The sequence below is a fragment of the Telmatherina bonti genome (assembly GCF_933228915.1).
Source record: "Telmatherina bonti genome assembly, chromosome: 11".
Taxonomy (NCBI): Eukaryota; Metazoa; Chordata; class Actinopteri; order Atheriniformes; family Telmatherinidae; genus Telmatherina; species Telmatherina bonti.
Window position 1 is genome coordinate 28,839,029 of NC_136629.1, and position 20,121 is coordinate 28,859,149.

Below are 20,121 nucleotides of genomic sequence, written 5' to 3' on the forward strand. Positions count from 1 at the left end.
TTTAAAGGATCTATTTCTTTGGGGAGTCTGCTAGCATGTTCTTAAAAAGATACCAAAACAATGAAGGGGACTTAGGAGAAGATTCTAATCAGTCCCTCCATAAATTTGCAATTGTGCAAATTAAGGAATTAATTATTCAAGCAGTTATAGAACTGGATCGGCAAAATTGCGTTTTTGTATAATCCCTCCAATATACTCATATAACTATGTACAATTGCACAAGTGGTTGCACAGTTATTCAATCCACCTAACTCAACACAAAACTAGTCCAATGTTTTTTTTTACTTTAATATAAACTCAAGGTTTAACATTCAGCAGGTTTTGATTTTGTATCATTTTCCCTCCAAAGCCTTCTGTTTGTGCATTAATGTGTCCATAATCCTGCAAATTTTACACATTTCACAAGTGTGTAAATCCCAGATGCTCTTTTTGTCACGACCAAAATCGTTTCCAAACGGTGTCTTTGGTTATTGACAGACATTTTGGGGCACTGTCTGCAGGGATAAAGATAATGTAGCTTACAGTATTGATTTAAAAAAAAGAAAAAAAAAAAAAAAAAAAAAAAAAGCTGATCTGTAACGCAACGCATCATTGATCTATGTTACATCTGTCACCTTTGGTCATGAAAAAAATTGATAGAACAGAAAGATCACAATCATGATGTATCAAAATGCATTATTAGCATCTGGTCAGGATGTTTTCTGGATGTATCCCAGAGGGAAGTGTCTCAACCATGTCCCACCAGGAGGTTTCAAGGCAAACCTTGGAGAGATTATAGCTCCCAGTTGGCCTAGGAATGCTTCAGACTCTCAGAGCTGGAAGAGGTGCACTGGAGGAGGGGTAGTTTGAGGATCAGAGACTCTCTCCCATGTGTCCCACTCCTGGATAAGCATCAAAAAAAATGCATGGATGGATGAACAGTTGATCTTTCATTATTTCTGGACAACAAATGATGCAGTCTTATTTGACAAAGAGTCTGCAAAAATTAATTAATGTAAAATCCATCACTGCATGGATGCTTTATTGATGTTGTTAATTTTAAACATCCTTTGGTGGTACGACAGCTGATTGCACACTTCTTAAAGCAGGCTTGTTCATTATGAGCAGTCAAAAAGTAAAGCTGGTTGGACTTTTTATCTTTGACAATGAAACAGAAAAATACCTGAAACAGACCATGGACACTATGAGAAAACCAAAATATGGAAATCCTACGCATGAAACAATCTAAACAAAAAGAAAACCAGCTAAAATAATTTATTTTTAGGTATTAAAGCTCGTTTAACTTCAGATGACAAAACACAGCAAACTGCTCTGAAAATGGAAAGACACTCAAAATGTTATCATTAAGTCAATAAATACTGTTAGAAAAGCTTTGGGCTGTTCTTGACTCGTCAGACGGAGATGAAAACACTGTCATAACTGCACACATTTCCTGCAAATGAGTTGTCGCACATAATAGCTCTTAATTGTTTTCTGTGAGCTTTCTTCACTGGTGACAGTCTCCATTGATCTCTTCTTTATTATTGTTAGCCATAATGTTACTACATTGGAAGTTGAAAGTTGGAGGAGTGACACTGCATACAATTTGAGGATAAAACACCCCTAACAGGTATAAGCTATGAAGATGTAATTGCTCAGGCATATGACTTAGGTCATTGCGTAATGTGTCTGACATCACTGGAAGAATAATGTCACCAACAGAACAAGTACACCCAGATCAAATTAAATTGCTTGATTGGATGCTTAACCTCTGTGCACACTGGTGCTGCATGATTTCCAATAAAGTTCACCTCTAACAGGCAGTGCGGCACCTAAATTCCTATGTACATTATGTGTAGCGACATTAAAGCAAAGGGGAACATCCTCAGAGACAGCGCCAATAACCCTGTTAAACTGTAAACACACTTGTGCCCATGTAGACAATTACATCATTTGTTCCATGCATGAGTTTTTATTAAGCGGCGCTGACGTACTCATCTAAAGATCGTGGCAGGAAGTGAGGTCTGGTGGGCTGGTGACAGGCAAAATAATACACAAAAGAAAAGGACAGACACTCTGTCGCCAGTGGGAAGGGGAATATTTTATCCCATAAGAGTTGGCTCATCTCCCTGTGGGCACTTGTTGCCATAGCAACAGGAGCTGGTAGTTTCGTCAGTTTGGCTGGTTCCTGGTATGAGTCCGTGGGACTCGAGAGGGGTCAATACAGGTTGCACAACCTCGTAAAGACAAAATTTTCAACCTTACTTCTTACACACTTCAACTTACCCTCACATGAGAGCCCAAGGGAACCCGTGCCCTTCATACATTCATTTATACCTGGCTAACCGTATTGATTTTCATCAGAAGAGGAGAATCATCAACCTCACAATGCATGGATATCTCTCACCAGGTCATAGAGAATTACAATACAGAGTGTTCCTCTTCTCCAACTCGCTCAGTCTCTGACCTACATTCATTTATCTTGATTTTAGCAGCATTCATGCACACAAAAAACGCATTCACCCACCACACCGTGTATCATCTCATGTCACCTTTTCCCTATTTTATAGTCCACCCAAACACACGTTTTGAGCCACTTCCTATTTCCTGCCTCACCTAAACACACATTTTTCATCTTGACTCACTATCTTACGAGCTCTCCAATGTGTGTAATCCACCATCTGTCCTGTCCTTTCTCAGTCTCTTCTCTTTACTCTATCAGGCTGACTATTCAAATAGCCAATCTGATAGACCACCTACTCACCCACTGTGCATCCTTCAAAACTAGAGCTTTGTCACATGACAGAGCAGAGGCAGTAAACCTTGACATTCAGCTTACCGGGGGTCTTGGAAGACACTTAACTTGAGTGTTGTGAAAGCACATACTGGTGATGGGCAGTGTTAGATCATGAGTCAGGAACAATGCTTTCACTGTGTTCTGCACACCTATGCCGACTGTGACAGTGCGATCCCAAAAGACCCCTAATCCTTCACACCAAGGCAACAGATTTTACTGGAAGTGTGTTGAAGTGTGAGAATGCAGGGGAAGTTGTCTGTCACCTGGGCAACATGTGGACATTCAACACAGACTTGTGAGGATACTTTCAGGAGTCTGTGAAAACTCACTCTTGACAGTGGCAGTCCTGGTGCAGTTGTAGAGAATAGCCAGCTCTCCAAACACCTTCCCCGGCCCCATGGTGCAGAGCTTCAGGCTCTCCTTCGTCACTTCCACCTTCCCATCTGCAATAGAAAAGCAAGCAGGCTATTAGCGTAATGACATTAAAATTCCGCATGATTTTCCAGGCTGATTATCCATGTGTGCCAGACCATCGTCCACATTCAGCATGTGGCACAAACAAGGCTTAAGTGAAGAAATGGAGTGGATGATAGGTATTTGAGGCTTTTTTTTTCTTTCTCATTTCTGAGCACTCCCAGCCTGAGTGATCTCAAGTCACTGGGCTAGAAAAAATATATACTATTATTTTCAGTGTGGAGTCTCCAAGGACTGCCGGCCTCCTACCATGACCAGTATGACGAACTCACTGACACATTATGTTGTTCCCTAAGGTGAGAAATGGAAATCATATAGAAAACATTTCTTGAAAATTTATTTGCTTGTTAAACAGCTTGTTTTATTTTTAAGTTTAGAGAGATGTTTTCACTCTCCTCTTGATCTATGTTGCATGTTGTAATTTCTTCCCAATGGTAGTCCAATGCTTAATCAGTCAAAGGAGAACATAGGATGGATCCTTACACCACCTGAAATACATATCACGAGACTGTGGCAAAATATAATGTGGTGGTAAAATCATTCCTATAGGATGCATCACCATAGTTACCACACAAAATTGAAGAACTACATGTTGCATGAAGAACAGTTGTGTACTCAAACTACTATCATTATGTAAAGGTGCATTTATTTCAAAAGATGAATGTGTTTTTAATGATGTAAAGTATATTGGTCTCCATTACATGAGAGAGCCTCTCGGTTTAAAGTGCAGCAATTAGGTGTTTCATCCAGCCACCTCTCCTTCCTCCTTTATAAGAAGACTTTGTCGCTTGTTAAAACTTGTAAAATATCATCAGCTCCGATGCGGAAACATTTTAATGAGGTATATTACCTTCACGCTGTTGGTAGAAGCAGCACTTTAAAGGATGGAATCTGAGTTGAACTGAAGGGCGTGAGCAAACAACAGATATGACAGTTTTGACTGGAGAGCGTGTTGCATAATTATACATACATTTTCAGTAATTCGTTCAATCAGTTGCTAGAATTATAAATGACATGTTAATGATAAATAATGAAACTCTTGAAGTAAAAAAAGAAATGTGAGTTGAATACTGGGTTATGGTTTGTGACTACGCAGCAATGCGCCACGTTAGGCAGAACAATGGAAATAAAAAAAATAATGAAGTGAAGCTGGTTTTAGAGAGGAATTCTTTGTAAATGAAAGAGATAAAAAAGAAGACAAAGTAACGGGTTGTCCACTGAATCTGAAGCATTCATTAAACAACTTCACAGAGCAGAAAATCAAATGTGACGTAACTTGAACCTGTTTTTGTGTTTGTGTAGCAGACCTTGCTGCTGATAATGCAATATTGTTAACACATAGCTACACTGACTCTGACTCATCTCTGTCCAGCGCAGCTACTAAGTATATTTTCTTTATCTGTGATCATGTTCCTATGTCAGATTAAATTGTTCAGATAAGCATATTGGTTTATTTTATTAACATTTTTAAGTATTATGTAGGGATGGGTATAATTAATTAATTAATCAATCATTAAGAAGTTTATTGATGACATTATTTTTTTATTCAATAAAACTAATGCTTCTTTAGAATGCTGCTAAAGCTGTAAGTGAGCGCATATTTTCCAGTGTAACCACTGAATCAATCCCATTAAACTGCCACAATTGTTAATTGTAAAAAAGATGTAAATGAAGAAAGAGTGTTATTTTCTACTATCACAGCATTTTCATATAGTCTATAATTACTAGACTTTAATATAAAAATATTAATAATTCATTATAATTGAACTTTAATTCTCCCGATAATTGATTAAAGCAGTTTAATTAAATCCCCATCCTTAGTCTGATGTGCACTTTTTTACTGATGATGTTAAATTTTTTCCACTGATGCTACCTTATCCTAGTGTGCTTTTGTAAGACTGAGTTGTATGTTACTGGGCCCCTGCTGGCTAATACGCCTAAGTAAAGCATGTAAACTTCACCTGAATATGTCTACAGAACACACATCTGTTCCTTTATCCTGACGCAGCCCTCAGAGTAATACCACAAGCTTAAAGCAAATAAATCCATGTTTTTCTCTGACATTGTACGAGCCTCATTGCCTCTGTGACTCAGCTGGTGGTTGTTGTCACTGCGTTTAGACAAGCCTCATCAAGGATGTATACTTTCTGGAAGCTCAGTATTCCAGTAGGGCCATTACTTTGAACCCAAAGAAAACAGTAAAAGTCTGCCTGAGGCAATTGATGAAATATGGCAAAATGATGAGAGTGGGCAGATAATCTACAAAGAAAACAGTTTGACATCTTATCTTATTAGCTGGCCATGACCCCCTTTGACAGAACCCCAAAAATGGCACCTTATTTCAGGGCTCGTTCTTCTCTTCATTTTGTGGTTATTTTCATCTAAGTGTGGCACTTTTTTTTTTTTTGCCTTAGTCGATAACATATCACCACCCAGCATGAAACTGTACACTGAGAAAAAATCTTCAGCTCTTTAAGTGTGTCACCATCTCCTTGTGTGCGCTCCTGCAGTTCTCATGTCCCTGTTTCAACAGCTTTTTTTTTTTTCTATTGGAGAATTCCTGTAACAGGCAACTGGAGATTCCCATAAAAAGCCCCATATATATATATATATATATATATATATATATATATATATATATATATATATATATATATATATATATATATATATATACATATATATATATATATATATATATATATATATATATATACATATATATATATATATATATATATATATATATATATATATATATATATATATATATATATATATATATATATATGTATATATATATATATATATATATATATATATATATATATATACATATATATATATATATATACATATATATATATATATACATATATATATATATATATATATATATATATATATATACATATATATCTATATATATATAGATATATATATATATCTATCTATATATATATATATATATATATATACATATATATCTATATATATATAGATATATATATATATATATCTATATATATATATATATATATATATATATATATATATATATACATATATATATATATATATATATATATATATATATATATATATATATATATATATATATATATATATATGTATATATATATATATATATATATAGATATATATATATATAGATAGATAGATAGATAGATAGATATACATATATATATATATATATATATATATATATATATATATATATATATATATATATATATAGATAGATAGATAGATAGATAGATAGATATACATATATATATATATATATATATATATAGATAGATAGATAGATAGATAGATAGATATACATATATATATATATATATATATATATATATATATATATATATATATATATATATATATATATATATATATATATATATATATCCAACAATGTGGTGCTTGTTCATCTGTTGTAGGCCTAAGTAATGAAATAGGACTATAATAAAGAAAATCAGCAAGTAACTTGTTTATGTATATCAACTCTAATGATTACACAATGTAATAACTCTGCTGTCCACTTTTTGAATCCTCGCCAGACTTTATCAGACTTAGATTAATAACGTGAATCTGAGTCAGGCTGATAAAGACTGAATCTGATAAATAAAATAAAAAAATAAAAAAAACAGGGCACTGGCTGATAAAATAAAACTTTCAAGATGAACTAGTTTTATTCGCATTCCTTTGAAAAGACATAAAGAATTTCAATTAGGGCAAGAATGGCCAAGCTTTTCTTACAGCAGGGAAGAACACCTTCCATCCTTTTAAACCTGAGTCTCATCACATGTAGGAAGAAAAATGTCTTCCCCTGTTTTAAACTGCTTCTTTTATTTTCTGCTCCTTACAGCAAGCTGATATTTATCATTGTCATGTGTATGATATCTCTTCCTGTGCACCTCAGAGGAAAAAGGAAACAGCTATACATGTTTATAATAGCAGCACTGATTTCAGCTCTAATAAGTTTAGTAGTATCCATCTAGTCCTTTAGAGTGTATAAAGGTTAAAATTATTGCACTTTATTGACTTTACGTCCAAAAAAGTTTGTGAAATAAAATGAAAAATGTATTGATTTTAAAATGTCTTACAGTCTCTCACATATCTTAAGTCCCAAAGTGTCAGTGTAAAACAGATTGAATAAAAGTATTGGTACAGGCTGGATAGTCTGTCTGAGACTCAAGTTTCTTGTGGAAGAAAAGGAACAAAAAGAAGCACATGTTGGGTTGCAAAAATTTGATGTCTGGCTGTGTATGGGCTCAGGAGGAAGAGGAGAAGTCTCTTTCAACTGGATGCTGGGGGATTGATTCCAGGCTTTCCCCTAACTACATGCTAGAGTGCCCTGGGGCAAGATACTGAACCCCAAGTTGCCCCCCGATGTGCTTATTGGGGTACGAGTGTGTGTGTGAATGTGACAAGTAAGCACTTTGAGTGGTCGGCATGACTGAAAAAGCGCTATAGTATAAGTATCAGTATAAGTATAAGTACAAGTCCATTTACCATTTATATAAACTAATCATTTCCTGTGTAGGCTGAAAACTATGAGATAAATTCCTGAGAGAGGTGAGTAGTGATGCATGGGGCTTTTTTTGGAAAACTTCCTGACGGCAGGCTGCGAGGGGAAAAAAATCAATTACTCATTTATTGAAATTCCACAAGTGATCTGTTTTTAGAAACTGTCGTTCAGAAGTTCACATGCGTCCCTCCAGACATGCACACACATGAAAAAACATTGTCCAGCCTATTTCCTGTTTTTGTGTCTAAAAAGGCCTGCTTTATCATACTGTTTTGTTAGTCAGGATGTCTCCAGATTCACTTGATATTCACCTCTCATATCTATCCAGAGCTATTGAAATCTTATTCAAATAACAGAAGCACATGCAAATTCACACGCCCCCATTTAGTAGAAAACCTGATTTGAAAGTACAACACATTTACACGCAGTAACCCTGACAGCAAAATCACTGTCTAAAAACAAATCGAAATGTGATAAGAAAATGTGTAACATGCATCCCATGTTTACTGCTATTAGGGTTTTCGTTGTCAATATACCACAGCATGTCTACAACGCCTGAGGCAGTGTAGCTGTGGTAATAGCTGATCATTTAAATGCAGTAACAGTGACTCTCACATAGCAAGCCATCAGGACAGACCTCGCAGCAGACTTTGGCTCCGGTTCAGATCATTCTGGCTGCATTTCATATTAAAAAGCTTCCAGTCTAACTCATCTCACGCTGGTGCTAAAGACTTCGCTGATAAGAAGAAACATTAATGCGCTCTTGCTTATCTATCAGGTGTGATGTAAATTCTCCTTTGGGATCTACAAGGGTATCTTAACCAATTTTAAACTCACTAACTAAAATATAAATAAAAAATATTATGTATAATATTATAAGATATATAAATAATTAATGAAGTTAGATTCTGATTATAAAGTTGTTTGCACCATACATTTGCACGACACAAACACTGACCCGGCCAGAGCCTCCATGCAAAAATTAGGCATACGCAGAACTGCTGCTGAAGGGCCTCTATAATCAGTTTTAATCAAAAATGAAAAAGGGAAGTTTTTAATCATTCTGTTTATGATTAAGCCCATGGAAAAGCAAAGGATATTGATAAGCCGATGCAAAAAATGCTACAAAGTGATGAAGGCCCAGTTGATTAGTAGAACAAACTTGGTACAAACATGCTATAGAAAAGTAAATTGTTGTGTTGAAATATTTTTGTTGTATAATTATGCCCAGGCAAAAGCTGTGGATGCTGTTAAGCCTTCATTCAAACAATGCCAAAAAGTGATGGAGACAAAGGAGACAAAGTACAACAAAATTAGCAAAAACACTGAAGTATTAGACACACGAATGAAACTACCAGCTTATAGCAAAACACTGTTACCCAATTATTCAATTATCATTAATCCAGCAGCTGGCAGCCATGACTAATTCTACAGTAACATCATTTAACCCTAAAATAAAATGATTAGAGTCTGAATTGTGTTAATTTCCACTAGCCTTATCTAGGAGTGGTACTTTAACTAGAAACAACTGAGCAACATCAGCTGGAGTTATGTGGGTTTAGTCACAATAACATTATAAATCTGTTTTTTTCAACATTGTGTTAAATTGTTGACCGTCAATCTTTCTAACCAACTCTATCACCGATGAAAATCTGGTGGCAAATCACCAAAAGTTCTGTTAATAACCAGAGCTGTACCAGAATACATTTGCACCGCAGCTTCCTAAATGCACCACAGTGTCAAGCATCTTATTTGACAGATGTTACAATAATATATTTATTTACATCAACAGAACAATAGAACAGCATCTTGGGGGTAATATCTTCTTTATTGTGCATTCCTGGCTTTCGGAACAAAAGAGCTTCCATGTCATTCATGGCAGCAACGTTGCAAGTTACAACTTAGACCTTGGACATGCAGGGCCGGTGTGTTAGCGGTGCTGGACTCTTTTTAGAGTATCTTCAACAGCTTGAGGCTTTGTAGGAGATTTTACAGGAAACATGAGGCTGTTATTGTTCAAATTGTTTTTAAAAAATGTTATATTTTTACTCTGTGGTGTCAAAAAGTTATTCGTTATTGCATATCTTCCAGTGTTGAAGTAATGACTTGCATTCCAGTGTCATGGCAACAGTACCACACACAATTCCTTTAAAAAAAAAAATCAACTTGTTTGTACATCTGGAGAAAAACATGAGGCACAAGGTTTCAATTAAGTCTAAATGAAATCAGCAGAAAAATAGGCCACCAGTCCATTTCACACCAACCCTACCATTAAGGGGAATTTTAGATGTGAGGCAAGGGACACCATTTGATTCATTCCCCTCCTTCCATTTACCAAGTTTATTATCTTTCTTTGTGGACATCAAGAAACATCAAGAAACAGGATGTTAGGGAGTTCAAATCCCGCAGGACAGAATACAACCAACATCCCATCCATGATGGACCATGTTCCTTCGGCACAGCTCAGGGCTCAAATTACGCATTGCTGTCACTCTCTATTTGAGCAGTGGGAGAGCAGTGATCCTAGTATGAGAAGAGCATTGTTTGATCCTGCTCCCGCTGACATAAAAAGGGTTATTAGCATTAAAGATTTTAGGTGGTACAACGCCCAAGTTCATACTTTTGACTTTAGGAAGGCACTAAAACAACATCAGCAACATAAGCCATGGGAGAAACTGGTCTGAAGCTGAAAATTCTCTGTTTTGTGAGAAGGATTTATTCTACAGGGAACAAAAACGTCCTGAGAAAATTCCAGGGTTTAAAAATTCACAATCTGCTTCATATTTCAGGAGAGGAAAAATGTGGTTTCCAGAGTAAATTATTTTTATGGAAAAGGCTTGAAATGTTTCCCATTAGTTAGCCTTCAGCAGTTTTTCGTGTTCTTCCATTTTCTTATTTTGTTACTTCAAAGAACACAAAGAAAACATCATCAACCAAAAAAAAAAAAAAAAAGAAATCTGGCAGCCCATTTATTAGCAAATTAGAAACAGAGCTAAATATAAAAAAAGAAAAAAAATCAAAGTGGGTGAGTTGGAGGCTAATAAAGAGCAAAGCATATTAATTTAATCAAAATTCAAAAGAAAGACTTTATTTCTCATGATCACAGACTTGCTGCAGAAATGAGGAAAAGAAGCTTTCAGGCTTTCCTTTAGTTAGAAACTAAATAAACCTTCGAGTTTAATAAAATATCAATGTAAGCTGAATCCAGCAACTGGAACAAACAGAAAAGAGGCAGCAAAAGAGGGAATTTGAGCACTGTGATTATTAATCAGGGAGGATGGCTCAAAACCTGTTTTAACTTCCTCAACTTCCAGGCATTGGAACAAACACAAGTGTTGTTTTAGCCACTATCTGTTTAAGTAAATGTGTGTTCACACAATGATGAAGCAGCAGGAGTGCAAAAGCCAGCATGCAGCATGATTCACAGAGTTTAAAGTAAGCCGTTTTTTTTAAACTCTAGAAGACAAATGTTAAAATATTCTCTAAAAGTGAGCAGTTAACTCTGCCCCCGCCACCTGGTGATGTTGAAGCGCTGTATTTTGAATGTGTCTCAGCAGGGTGCAACTTTGTTCCTGATCCTGCAAACAATTCTTCTGCACAGCACGCTCCAGCCTTCTGCTTACACTTACTCCAATCACATTATCATGCCACAAGATAAAGCAGATTGCTACTAGAAACACAGTGACATGATAAAAAATTTTGTGCAAAAAGGCAGAGCTACTATTAGATTTTCACTGTGTATTAATCTACAATTACCCCTCAAATTCGGTGGGGATTAATTTTATATTTCTGTCTTTTAGCAAATACATTATTATATTTACTGTAAATTTTGTATATTTTACTGAGTAAAAAAAGAAATATAACTGCTCTCAGTTGTGTTTGTATTCATTTATTCATTTAAAAAAATACCTTAAGAAAAATATTTTAGGAGAAAAAAATAGATAAACCATCAAAATCGGGGTTTTCTGTGGTGTAATTTGTGGAAATGTGTACAAAATTCCATCTCAGTTTTATAAGTGATCAATGACCAACATCCCTCTTGTTCTTGGAGTGGACTTTGTTGTCAGATAAAACCAAAAGAAACACAAAGTAACTTCAAAATGACTGAAAAACATCTCTCACATTAGCTCATTTTCCTAAATCCCCCATCAGGAGGACTTTGAACAGCAGTTGTATATCTGGAGTGCTGCACAGAGAAATCTCGTCTCTCTAAAATTAATTTATTCTAATTTAGTCTCCAGCTCATTGAAGATCAAATGGACAAGCCAAAAGGATGTTGGAAAATGGCATTGAGACCAGATGAAACTGGAACTTTTTGGTTTCATTGAGAAGTATCAGGGTGTAGGTGAACTCAAACAGTCCTCTTAAACACATGCCAAAAGAAGAACAAAGGAAGCGGGGGGGGACACGACACAGCGAGACGAGTCGGTTGAAAGATGTAGGAAGGCAGACGTGAAGAGAAGATATTAAAAACAGGGGTAGCAGGAGAACAACTCACAGGAAGACGAGGGGCGGGTGGGGGTTGGGGGGCACCTGGAGCTATTAGTAAGCAGCCGAACATGGCATCATTCAAAATGAGAGCGCATCTTTTTGAGTTCAACGGAAGTGGCTTCATGCAAGGCTGCGTGCCGTCGGCTTAGTGGAAAATGACACTGCCGCATTGTGAGATAAGTTTGAGAAAGTGACTAACAACAACCAGTGTCTTGGCAACAGGATACGCACGGCAACGGGTTTCAACCTTTTTACATCACTTTACCTCAGAGACAGGGATTCACCATGAGCCCACTGTAGTACCATCTGACTACTTTAAGAGTCCCTCAGTTTCACACAGTTTCACTTCCATTCCGTGGAAGTGATGGGACGTGATGACAGTCAGCCCATCTTTCCTCTCTGTTTTTATTAAAACATTATAATATGCTTGGCTCCATTGCTGGTGCTCTACTTCTCATCAGCCTCTGATTATAGCTGCTGCGTTGACAAGTTGATTGGTTGCCTGAGCAGGGGGCAGTGAAAATGATCATTTTGTATTCACACTTTAAATCGCAGCTTTGTAATTAGCAGTAAGCGTTCTTGCCATGTGCACATACTGTAGCATTTCTTTTATGCCGTTCAGATTTAATTAGACAACTACAACATCAGCATACAGACTAAAATGGCATGCAAAGAATTACAGTGATGAGCCTCTTTCATTTCTGCTACAGACGATCATATCTGTAATGTGCTACATCACCACAGACATGAGAAACGATTTGCAGGAATATAGGATTAAAGGCCTAGCCTGTAATTATGTCTGATGCCATTATGTATATTTCAAAAACACAACTTTTTTGATACTGCAAGATAAGAAAGGAGATTATGTCATAACAGCTTCATCTATATTGTTTTGCTAAAAAATCAGCTCTTTCATATTTATTAAATGATCCATGGGAAAAACAAACTCGAAAATGAACACCTGCTGTCGTGATCACCTTTGATTTCCTGTTTCCGGATCATTGGCATGTCTGTTGGGGAGGATCCATAACTCAACAGAAAGATGAGGCATAAATGTCTAGTTTTGTTTGCTGCAATTATTGCATTAAGGCAGACAATTTTGTCTCTTATCAAGCAAGCAGATGCTGAGTAATTCTCGTTTTATCAATTCAGCCAGCTGCTGCTCAAATAAATGGAGAGACGACAGCAGAACTGAACCTGTTGCCACAACAAAACAGGCTTTGTTATCGCAAGATAAGAATAATTACCTCGTGATCTTGAGATGACAGCATTAAGAAATCATTTCACGGACTGCTGTTGCCAGGCTGTTACAAAAATATATTCAATTTAAAAGAGAATACTCAAAGAACTTGAAAGGTTCTGAGCAGCCTTTTGCTACATTCAATGCTGTACTTTAGTGTTGTAAAGGGTTGCCCTGATGACCACTTCTGTGTCCTGATATTCAGCTGTAATCCCCAAAGAACAGTGGGCTTCCTCTTGCAGCAGTGATGCAAGAAAAGGTTAGCTTTCACACAAAAACTGATATCTTTAAACAGTTTGGGTTTTTTTTTTTAGAAAAAAAGTTACACACACTGCAATAATCCTTTTCTGTTACCAGTAGTAGTGTGTTTACCCTCAGTTCACTGAGAGCTACAATATTTTCAGCCAGAGTTACGCTTAGTAACTACCACTGCCTTCCAGGGAATAAAACTGTAACTATGACAACAATGTGCTGTACAACAGTTTCTGATAATCATACATTTTAAAAATGATTCGGCTAGTTCAGTATTTTTAACTGGACATTGAGAGCAAGCTGCCGGCTGTGCTGCGGACTGTTTCTCTTTATGTCTGGGAGTTGTTGCTGATGGTTTTACAGCCTCTATGTGAGACGTTACTGTTAGTAATTGTTTTTGTTGGAAAAACTAAAATATGCCCACTCCTGCAGTCCTTACCGTTGCATCCTCAGTTAAAAACGCCTAAGTGTTGCGCTCCCAGCCAGTGCCAATAAATGATTCAAACTGCTTTGACTAAATGTCAATTAAACACTTTCAAATTGCACACAAAAGCCTGGCATTTGATGCTCTCTGCAGAGAGTTTAGGCAAAGAAATGTTTGCTAAGACAAATCTCTAAAGATCTCTTAAAGGTTCCTAAGTTCCAATGCAAAACTCTCCCAACCACCTTGGTATCTGAAAAACAATGCATGCACAACATCAGAAGATGCAAATAGGACCAGAAACTATACTGCACATGTCAGGCCTATGGTGAAAAGTTGTAGCTGCATCCTCATCAGGATGACACACATGTAACTGAGGTTGGATGGTATTTAGAATATTTAGAATAAATCTGTTGGTCAAACAATAAATTGTAGGTAAAGACTAGATGGGACTAGAAGATTTGTGTAGCTAATTAAGCTGAGTTTATTGGAGGTTTTTTATTTATTTTTAACTCTTCGGCTCATGAAAAAATTTTCATATGTCCCAAGAGTTCATTATCAAAAGCCTCTTTTTATTCTACTTTAGGAAAACAGAATATGGTACAAAAGTAAATATACAGTAAGCAGATAAATATAGTTTATAACAAGGCGGATAAAACGACTTTTTTACTTCTGTGAAAGCAATCAAAGTAAAAACTAAAAAAGATCAAAAGAAATTTTTCACCCTGGAGTGTTGATAAGAAAAGTCTCAAGTGAGGGAAGATAGACTAAAGAAAACTCCAGTACAATCTTGACTTTAGTGACACATATTGATAAAAGCAGCCTTTCCTCAATATATTCAGCTACTTTTATGCTGAAATGGTAAAATAAAACAAAAATTTGTACACTTGTTATCATGTGCATCTCTTTTTGCAGTGGATTTCTGCTGGATTTCTGTGGTGCCTAAAGTCTCAGGAAGTTCAGATCAGATGACTCATGTGTTCTTTGAGAAGACTGGAGGAATCATGACTTCTTTCTGGGCTTTAAAATTAATTTACATGCAGAATGAGACACGAGAAACTGATAAAATGAGAAGTTGGAGAGCAAGCAAGGCTGAGCTATTTAAGTCAGGAGCTAGCTAACCAGTGAACACCACCATGCACCCTAACTGGTGACCTTACTCACGAGGTATAGCCCAGCAAACACATGCTGGCAGAACTGGATCTCTTATTGTCAGTTGTGTTTGTTGATGTCCCAGTCTTGTTCTAGTCCAATCTTGCTCTCTGCTCTCCCCCCATTTATCCATTTACAAAAGCTGCCTTTTGTTTGTCATTAGCCCCCTCTGTATAAATATTCCCTGGTTTCCTTTATTCAGAGCCAAATTTTAGTCACTGTTATTTTGTTGTCTCTCACAACAACTTTTTTTTTTGGTCCAACTTTTGTTGTTTTTCAAATTTATTCTATTATACAATATATTTTTATGTATATGATACATCTGTTGTGTTTTTGTTTTAGGGTTTTCATAACTCTCGATACCTTTTGATTGTGTTGAAATAAAGTTAATTATTTTTCCTCACTTTCCTGACTCCTGTTCATAAGCCATGAGTTCATAAAAAAATGAGACGAATAAATTGAAAATACTAAGATAACGTATGAATTATTATTGTAGTAATACATTATTCACCGAATCCCATTCAAAGAGGTCCTACCAAGATCATATTGAAAGTACAATTTTTTAGGAAATGTTTTTAGGTGATTAAGTGGGACAACAAGGTGCTATTTATAAAAAAAAAAAAAAATTTGAAATATTAAAAAATAATCCACAAATATCAACAGAATTAGTTACAACACCTAAGTACTATGCAGCAGAGGCATTTTACTGAGAAACGTTTTGCAGTATTAGATGGGACATGTGTCACCGCAGTGTCTTGTAAGTAATAGTGAAAAACAACACTGGTGGAAGCGTCAGACAAATTAATTTTCTCAAATGATTCTGCAATGCTTGCTTGCTGTGTATGTTAAGCCGTCTCTGTTTGGTATGTGTGATCAATGAAAAGAGGAAGAGAAACAGGTAAACAAGGAAGTCTTTCTTGTGCCAATATTACTAAATCAATATGCAAAAAGGTTATATGGATGGTGTTGCGGTCATGTTTGACTACATAAATAAGCTACATATATAACAGTAGGTGGGTTTTCGTGACCAGCACGCACATTATTGTAAGATTTCAATTTTAATCTGAATACTTGTGTCCATGAAAGGATGACTACTGTCTACTGGCTACTCTCTGAAGCACCTTTTTTTTCTGCTTTTCCTTTTGCAGCTATTCCACAAGTCTATATCCCTGTAAACAGTATAAATGTGCTGTCCTTGTCTCACTGTGTCGGGAAGGATTTGTCTGCCACAGTAGCAGAGCAGATTACTTCTGCCCTGTCTTGTATTCTCAGTCTGAACCTAAGCAAACACAGCTTATCCAGTCACAGCAGACCCTCAATATTACTGTCAGTCTGCACCCACCACCTCTCCATACTGTACACTCACACACAATCATACTGACAGAAGCAAGTTCAGAAAACAGGACCTGTTTCAGACAAAGCAAAGAATAGACTTTGAAATATTTGCATACTAAGCTCTTTTTCTGTCAGTGTCTGTGTCTTTCCTTTCTCTTCCTCCATTGTCACACACACAATATTTTCATCGTCTTTCCAGATGAGGAACCTGGAAAAGTGGTGTTAGCCTCAAAGGGGATGAAAGCTCAGGGATCATTCACAAATTACTTTATAATTGCATCCCTGAGGGGTATTCATCAGCATCTGTGGAAGGCCAATGAGGATCAATTTTTATTCTAGGTTTCTAGATAAGAAAAACAAAAGCCATCACCAAGTGGTTAGGGATGGAAAAGACACGAAAAGGGGGACAAAAGAACAGGGAATATAAAGGGAGGGCAGAATGAAAATGAGGCATGATTGGCAGTCGGGTGAAGGGGAATAAAGGCAACACAACAGAAGAGAAAAGAGGTGATGAACAGGTGTCGAAGGATGGTGCCAAGAGGACAGAGTGTGGGGTCAAAGCTGGTGAAATATGAAGAAAGAAGCACCTCTGGCCTCATGCTTAGGCATTTCGAATTGATACATTTGTTGTGGCGTGTCTGTGCATGTGAGAACGTGAGCAAATTAAACAGAGAAAGTGAACTTCTCAGTGGCAGGAAGTCCAAATCATATCAGACACTCGCCAGAGCAGGAGAATTTTCTCTCTGCTTCAGTTGGTGCCCTGCTCAGCATAGGTGAGATTATTAGTGTGCAAGACACACACACCATTTTACACATAAATGACACATTAACTGGAGTTATATTCCTCTAACTTAAAGTATTTCAAATAGTTGGACCATTATATGTCAAGAAAGACACATTTTTAGCTCTTAAGTTGAAGCAGTTTATCTTGAAATCTATGTCCTATTTTCATGTCTTTGCACACACATTCTTCTCTTTCCACTGCAGGAAAAAAAACACTTTAATCTTTAAATGGGAAAAAAGACAGCCTTCTGAAAATTAGACATTTTCTCCCGGCACTTTCACAACACTTCCCCAGTATTGTACCAACAATACCATCTATCAAGTGAATAACAATAAAATCACAAATAACTGCAGTTACCAGTTGTTCCAAGGGTGAGGATGTGTTAGTATCTGTTTCTCTTTGACATTTAAGGCAGCGATCCATAAATATGTTATTACAGATATTTCACTAAATAACATGAAACTAGACTCAGTGATTCAGTGCATTGGGGAATTTCAGAGGGGACCGCATTGAAGTGGACAGATCCAGGAATACCACCACCTGATTGTAACAGCTTGTCATGTGCGCCATTCCAATTACAGACCCCCCTTCACCTTTTTTCCCAGCTGACACTTTAATGAGTCTCCACTGAGAGGCTCATTAAAGGTATCAAGAGCCAACTGCTTGTACATACGACTGTATCCCATTGCAAAAATGCACCTGTAAAGGCATAAGTTTGAGCACCCAAAATTTTTGCTCGCTGTGAATAAATTCTGGAGTAAGATATGACCTAATTTCCTAAAATTGAAAGTGTGACAGTCGACAAAATTTACAAAACTAGTTCATGCAAGACTATTGTCATGAACCTGAAACACCAATTTGCATTCCCTGTTTCTGTATTAAAGGATCGTTTGTTTACATTTCATGAAAAATTACTTCCAGTTCTGTTAGACTGTTCAGCTATGCTGTGTGAGCACTGCTGTTTTGAATAAATATTCAATGACTTAGGGAACTGTGAGGGCAATGGAAAAATCTTTCCTTGGTTTCTTAAAAGGTACAAGGGGGAAAGGTGTGTTGATTCTGCTGTGGAGACATCCTCGTTATAATTTCAGCTTTTAAGTGACAGTGAAATGTTGGCTTTCAGAATTGCTGCTCAAACAGAATCTATTCTTCTCTCAAACAATAAAAAGTAGCTTGTATCGCTGGCTTCAGCACATTCCCCAAGTAAAATTAATTGAACTCCATGTTTAGAAGTTATACGTTCTTTAAATTCTGCATCATTGCTCTTCTAAACCAACTTTACTCGCAACTTTTTTAATGACTACATCTTCCTGACCATCTTTCATTGACGAGGCTTTTCATTGTTGCTTCAATTTTGGTGCTGCGTTTCTCAAAAAGTAAGAATGGATTAAACTGATACTTTACAACATTTGCCCTCGTATGGACTTTTCTCCTCTGCAGGCATCAGTTATTCTACTCTTTTCTAGCCGCAGGGAAGCTTTGTGTTGAAGGCCATGGTCGCTGTGCACTGGGGCATGTTTTGAAGAATGAGAGTATTCATAAAGCTTTGAAATTAGTTTTAGAGGGCTTTTTTTTTTTTTTTTTAAATAATGGTTGTGAACAACTAGCAATCCTTCGTAGCCTATAATGTAAAAGTTTAAATATGGAAAATACCGCATGACAAGTTTTATCTGTTTTCAATCTAAAATTGCACAAAAGGAGAATAGTCCAGTTTTTAAATGTATTTTAAAGTTTTTTAACTTTAAATTGACACACTTCTACTCTGAGACAGCCCATATATACATCAGAGACACAAAGTCAATCTTTTACCTTATTTTAATCTTGAGTAATTGAAATTGATCTTCTTGAGATGCCCTTAAAGGGAAATGGATGACTCTATGAGCTCCAGGGTGAGTTATGCTTCATTATTAGCCTACCTGGCTGTTTTACAGTCTAGTAGTTGCTGTGATAACTTTAAGCTTTATGCTTTGTCATCTGGGGCCAATCAACCCAAAATCTGTAGGCAAAGCTTTTTCAGCTTTTTTTATTGGCTGATGCTACTTTGACAGTGTGCATTAGCTTAGTTGCCTGGCAACAATGCAGTGCAATGTGTTTACAAATGTCCCTGCAAACCTTTAAATTCTTTATATTCATGTTACCTAATAAATGTGCAACAACAGCCCAATTAAAGCAAAGAGCCAGTTGACAGGGTAAAGTCTGCTGGAGCTTACATCACTGTATCACTACAACTGCAGGCATGCGGAATAATGATGGAACCAGAAAGTAATATACATAGTGCTTCTAATTTGCTTTACACATTGTGTCCTTTCACACCTACAACACTGAGTCACTCTCAGGTGCCTCTGCTGATTATATCGCCAAGCTGAAGATGAGTAAGGAGCCCATCTCTCTTCACTCTGCCTCACTGAACACAGAAAGCATCCCTCTAAGGACTCCTGCCTAGAGCACAGCGAGAGGACGAGTCAGATAACCTGTAACAGCTGTCAGGATCTCAAACAGAGACATTAATTGTTCTTGTCTCGTACAAAGTCTTTAGGAAAGCGGCCAGCTTCCCACTTGCTGCTATAGGCTCGCTGGGTTGTGTTAGTCAGCTGGTTGAAAGGTTGAATGAATCAAATTCATACTTTTTTTCCACACAAAAAAA

The 20,121-nt window shown here is 36.6% G+C and overlaps 1 protein-coding gene across 2 annotated transcripts in view; it reads right to left on the reverse strand.

Moving 5' to 3' along the window:
• The window catches only part of LOC306762526 (cGMP-dependent protein kinase 1), a gene marked incomplete at both ends in the record, with an annotated part of 92,304 nt that overhangs the window by 55,619 nt on the left and 16,564 nt on the right, over positions 1-20,121 (reverse strand). For both annotated transcript variants that reach the window (XM_079249037.1, XM_079249036.1), the window contains one exon: positions 3,106-3,219. In XM_079249037.1, coding sequence (XP_079105163.1) covers positions 3,106-3,219 — 114 coding nt within the window. The remainder of the gene's footprint in view (positions 1-3,105; positions 3,220-20,121) is intronic.